This window comes from Pseudorasbora parva, chromosome 2 (genome assembly GCF_024679245.1).
Source record: "Pseudorasbora parva isolate DD20220531a chromosome 2, ASM2467924v1, whole genome shotgun sequence".
Classification (NCBI taxonomy): Eukaryota; Metazoa; Chordata; class Actinopteri; order Cypriniformes; family Gobionidae; genus Pseudorasbora; species Pseudorasbora parva.
Window position 1 is genome coordinate 14481570 of NC_090173.1, and position 5612 is coordinate 14487181.

A 5612-nucleotide genomic window follows, 5' to 3' on the forward strand; every position below is an offset into this window, starting at 1 on the left:
ACCAGAGTGGCATTTATTCCCCTTTCTCGTTAAATCCTGACAAAAAAATTAAAACAGTAGATTTAATGTTGATAATAATATTCAAACAGACATGTATGACATCAGTATGAAGACCTAAATTAATGTTATTAAACTCATTTAATTGTTCTATTGATTCAGGTTTTGTAGTGTGGATATTAAATAAACCCTTATGAAAGGAAAATATATTTACCAATATATTACTTCAAAATAAATTATAATATATTGTAAATACATGGATTAATATATTGATGGTATTATACAATATATTATATATTCCTGTAATAAATTGCAAAATATACAAATAATTGCCGCTTTCAATATATTGGCGAACATAAATATTAAATCCCATATATGTGAATATATTGCCTAATGTATTGCATGATATTTTCCAATATACTGCAATATATTTTTGTTTCGTTAGGGAAGGGTTCACAATATCTTTTGGAGCAGTTAACAAAGGGTCAATTGCACACAAATACACGTATTTACAAAGTGCATCAATAGTACCCAATTTTACATTGGTACACTCCAAAAAACAATCAGAATTCGGTTATGCAGTAATAAATTGTCCATCAAATGGAGAAAAGCTTAAATATAGTGCAATAAAGGAAGAGAGCTTTGGAGATGCCACTTTACGAAATAAATAAAAACGAGTAATACATTTCTTACCAAATCAAACATGTCGTACACATCCAGTGTACTTCAAAACCCAGCAGATCAGTGCAAATCAGAGTCCACATTCATACTGTCACAGATCCGTTTCCAGATTCAGATTTAACGAAGCTTGATCACACCCAGGTAGGTTTCATTGGTCCAGATTTTGGCTTTAGGCTTGCAGGTCACATTTAAGCTTTCTTTGCTATTCAGCATAATCCCTTTACCCATGAAGCCAGTTGAGTGTTTTGATTCATTGAGAAGACCTTTTAAAATCACATTTCGATTATTCGATTGCAGAGTGATTGTATAGTTTCCTTTCATGCGAGGGTCAAGCGTAACCTGCAGGTACAGGAAGTATAGGCCTTCGGTCTTCACATTCAACTGTTCCGTTATATTGATGAAGCTGAGATCCACTGTTTTCCACTGGAGTAGCTCCACCATTTCTTTTTCAGACCCTGTGAACAAGTCTAGAGATAAGTAATTTTCAGGTTTTTATTATGCTTCAACACACACACTGATAACTGAGTGACCCACAAAAGGTATTCGGACACTTAAGTTGCACTTTAACTTTTGACTCGTTTGAATGTCATTCCGTGAAATGCAACAAATAATAAATAAATCAAACCAAGTGGAAACTGCAAACAAATGAGGGTGGAACTTGTTTCAAAATTAACTTTTCGTTATCATTATCTTTAACCAATTGGTATCAATGTTGTTTTTCATGGATGTTCTTCTCAAGTTCAAACGTATACAGGACATACCATTCAAAGACATTTATTATAAAGCTTTCAGATTTATATTTATCAAAAGATGATCCTGATTAAAATGTATCACGGTTTCCACAAACTAAAGACTGGAGTAATGATGCTGAGAATTCACAGGAATACATTTCGGTTCAGTTTTCAGTTAAATATCATTTTCAATGTGAATTAAGTATCCAAATTGCTTTTGGAGATACTTTGGGATACTGAGTGAATATTTGGGGTCAAGTAAGAAAAGAACAATTACAAATGGCCAAGACAACAACATAGTGTCGGCCCAGATCCGGCCCACATCTGGTACGTCTGGATTCTGCATGTACCAGAAGTGGGCCGGATCTGGGCCGACACTATGTTGCTGTCGGGGTGAAGACACATTAAGATGATGGCTTTAATGTCTAAAAGGTTCAAAGAGCTGACTTACAGTTTGGTGAAAACGACATTAGATTTATGTCCATGTATTGTTGCGGTTGGCTGAGGTTTCTTGAATCCTGCTGGGTTAGACAACATTTTGGTAAGATCAAGGCTTACAGTCAAAATAAGAAATTAAAAAACTAAAAAGACTAATATGAGTAAGAAGAACTATAAAATGAAGGTATATAATAGGTCTTTGTGTTCTTTGCCTGAAATTTAACATTTCAAAATTATGATTAAGACAATTTTAATTATGAGCATTAAACATTAGAGCATTTAAGGTTTCCTACATAAATAGAGACAGTACTAAGATGATGCTCATGTGGTTCAAATTCTAGTCAGTTTGCAAGGTGGTTGTTTTGCGTGGTTGTTAGGGCAGTGGTTAATAAGGTGCTTTTATTGGTTGCCAGGAAGCTGTTAGGTGGTTGCAAAGTTGTTCTGTCCCAGCCAACATTGCAAGGTGGGGCCAATGTAAGCACGATATGGGCTTGAGGTATGGTCCCAAATAGGTTTGTCCATGGGTTGTGTGTATGGGCTCATTCAGATTCAGCAACATGGAACCCTTGAACAAACTCATTCGGGACCCTTCCTCGGGCTAATTCAGATAGGACTGACATGGAAACCATGAACAAACCCATTTAGGACCCTTCCTGGGGCTAATTCAGATAGGACCGACATAAAACCCATCAACAAACTAATTTGGGACCCTTCCCGGAGCTAATTTAGACAGGCGCAACATGGAACCCAAGAACAAACCCATTTAGGGCCCTTTCTGTGGCTAATTCAGATAAAACCCATATAAAACCCACCAACAAACTAATTTGGGATCCTTCCCGGGGCTAATTCAGACAGGGCCAACATGAAACTCATGAACAAACCGGCCCTTTCTGGGGCTAATTCAGATAGGACCGACACGGAAACAATGAACAAACCCATTTAGGGCTCATGCTGGGGTTAATTCAGATATAGGGCCAACGTGGAAACTAAGGACAAGCTCATTTAGGGCCTATACTGGCTAACGTTTTCCCCAAATAAATGTATTTTCAAATGTATGTAAAAGGCATGTGCAAAAGCAGCGCTTATGATGTCAAACAAGCCAGGGAAGAGGGGGGGTGGTGGAGTGGCATTTCCCCTCAGTGGAATGATGTCATAATGTCATGTTCTACTGTTCTGCGGTTGCTGGTTGGTTTTCACGAGTCAATATGCTGCACAACTACATTTGTGTGTGTGTGAGTGTGGAAAACAATTTTTTTTTTCAAGAGAAAGTATAGTTTCAGAACTTAACCAATTTCATTTTCAAACATCAAAATCAGGTTCTCATATCTTATAGGTGTTACTTTTGAATTAAACCGCCAGTTAACCTTTCTGACAAGATCACATCCTAGTCTTCTGGAAGTTACCCGGAAAGGATAGGTTCTTGTGTGTAGGTTTTTTCTTAGCTCTTAAAAACAAAAGTTATTTTGATGAGCATTGATGGTTGCATGAAGGAACATTTTTACATTCCTCAAAAGTTTCTTTATAGCAAAAAAAGGTACTTAAGATTTTTAAAACATTTCTTCACACTAAGGAAAAATATGTTATGAAACGCTTAAAGCCTCTAGGTATAATGCATTACAAAAGGTATTTATTATAATGCATAATATATTTTCATAATTGTAAGCAAAGTTAAAATTTATTATAATACTTCTGATTCTTAAATTGGTTGTTTGTCTTGTGTTTTAATGCATTACACTCTTCATTATAAAAGTGTTTTCAATGCACAGATACATGTTATAATGCATTATAACACACTGTAAAAAAAAGGCCAACTTATGTTTTGTATGACAAATTGGCAAATTCAGCGTTTAAAGTTTATTCAACTATTTAACATAAAGTTGAGATAACTCAAACAAAGTTTGTACAACTATTGACCCTAAGTTGAGAACACTCAAAAAGGTTCTGCAGCTGGTTGGCTTAAACTTTTAAGTTTTCTCAACTTTTTTGTTGTTGTTACAGTGCATGAGACCATGCAATGCATAACAAGGTGCATTACTTAGAAATTAGTAAAGTGATAATGTTCTTTTAACAACTATTAGCTGAACGGTTCTTTGGGGAACCCAAAAGGGTTCTTCTATTGTGAAAATTTCCTGTTTGAACATTTATTTTTAAGAGTGCAAGGAAAGGAGTTTCCTTATATTATGACTGTGACTCAAAAAATGATGGTAAATGGGAATTGCATCAGATGCTGATCTCTATCAACCACGTCTCAGAAAGTTTCATTTCTCTTGCGCTAATTTGTTCGTCCGGCAGCCAGAACATGTTTTGACATGTTCATGTGGTAATCAGATTTGACCTGCCAACTGGCATGATTCTGTAGCTAATCCCTGATCAGACAAACACATTTTCGGCAAATTCAGATCTCTCCACTGTGCTGGAAAGAAAAATGATGATTGATACTGAGCGGCAATATCAACATTGACATGCATACTGAGTTTCCACAAGGAGCTGTTTTCTTACTGCATGTCAATGACTCACTCATATATGAAACAGCATATGGATAATACTGACAGTGGATGTGATGAAGTCTACTCCTGAATATCCACTAGCATTTAGTACACTCATAAAAACCAAAACAGTGAAGTGAAGTCTTTTGAAAGTTTTGAAGTGAGTTTTTGGGACATATTATATAAAAGTTATTGAACATTTATTTGAGCTTATCTATTTGAATCAGTCCTGTTTGTAAATACGAGGTTGCTGTGATTACACACATCTGCGTTCCCCCCATCTGCGGTTTTGAGTCAGCAAGCCACTGCGGTCTCAGAGTATCCCACCAGATTCACATTACAGGTTTAGACAATTGCTTGATTTTATGTATATAATTTTTTTTAATGTTTTTTGATTCAAGTCTCTCCTTAAGTGCTTCATTTAATTATTGTTTTTGTCAGCATACTGTACATGCAAACTTTAGTTTTGTTTAAAGAGCATCCCATATTCTCATACAAAAAGGTACAAAAGCTTTAACTCGGACGGTACCCTTTCAAAAAGTCATATGGACACTTTAGAGTACCTTTAAGGTACTATGTAGGGGGAAATAAGGTACAAAGGTGTACCCCATTAGTGACAGCTTTTGTAGCTTTTATTTCTGAGAGTGAGCAGGATTGATCTCATAAAGTTCACAGACAAATAGTTGAAGAAGCACAAATATAAAGGTTGTAGCATAATCTCGGATTATAGAGCTAATCCATACCTGCAGATCAGGAGCTGGTGATTCTCTGTGAATGCAGTGCAGAGTTATTGACGTGATCAAGCCTAGAGTAAGCAGGGTTGCCCAAACCAGCAATCCCCGGATCAACCTCCTCTGTTGGGCCAGAGCTCCGCCACCGCCACCCCTGTCGCCCGTTTTATCACTGCAGCATTCGGCAGATAGAGACATGATGCTCAGTGCAGGAGAAGAGCGAGCGCACTGAGGCGAAAAAGCTGGTTAGGCTGGGATTGATGATGTCGAAACAAGCGTGGTCTCCTCCTCTCGTCTTCTGGTTGGCCCGTAGAAAAACCTCAGAATGTGTCAAGCTTCCTGTACGATGGCTTTGTGTTTGTGAGTGTCTGTGTTCCTGTTTAGTTTCTCAGCAGATGTCCAAGAGGAGTGCTGTAGTGTACTTTCCCCTAAAGCATGGGTGATGTGCAAAATGAAACATCTCTCGCCTGGGCAGGGACAGGCCCTCCTACTCGCTGTCAACCGGAGGGAAGCAGGTGTCATAGTCCCTTTAATAGACTGCTGGGAGT

General features: G+C 37.4%; 1 protein-coding gene across 2 annotated transcripts; it reads right to left on the reverse strand.

Annotated features, from left to right (window-relative positions):
* Positions 1-336: 336 nt before the first annotated feature.
* On the reverse strand, positions 337-5400 carry tnfsf18 (TNF superfamily member 18). Of its 2 annotated transcripts, none has more exons than XM_067428785.1 (3): positions 5077-5400; positions 1861-1927; positions 337-1133 (listed from the first exon to the last, which is right to left on the reverse strand). In XM_067428785.1, exons 1-3 carry the CDS (start codon positions 5260-5262, stop codon positions 796-798), a joined length of 591 nt encoding a protein of 196 aa, XP_067284886.1. In that variant the 5' UTR covers positions 5263-5400; the 3' UTR covers positions 337-795. The 2 variants fall into 2 exon arrangements, with proteins under 2 accessions (XP_067284886.1, XP_067284885.1); XM_067428784.1 differs by having other exon boundaries at positions 1861-1930.
* Between the last annotated feature and the right edge of the window lie 212 nt (positions 5401-5612).

Excerpts from the sequence above, each read along its gene's own strand:
- tnfsf18 (XM_067428784.1), bottom strand. The coding sequence starts at position 5,262 with ATGTCTCTATCTGCCGAATGCTGCAGTGATAAAACGGGCGACAGGGGT. Across the intron at positions 1,931-5,076 it reads CACCAGCTCCTGATCTGCAG|CAGGATTCAAGAAACCTCAG; the intron begins GTATGGATTAGC and ends TGTCTAACCCAG. Across the intron at positions 1,134-1,860 it reads AATGTCGTTTTCACCAAACT|GGTCTGAAAAAGAAATGGTG; the intron begins GTAAGTCAGCTC and ends ACTTGTTCACAG.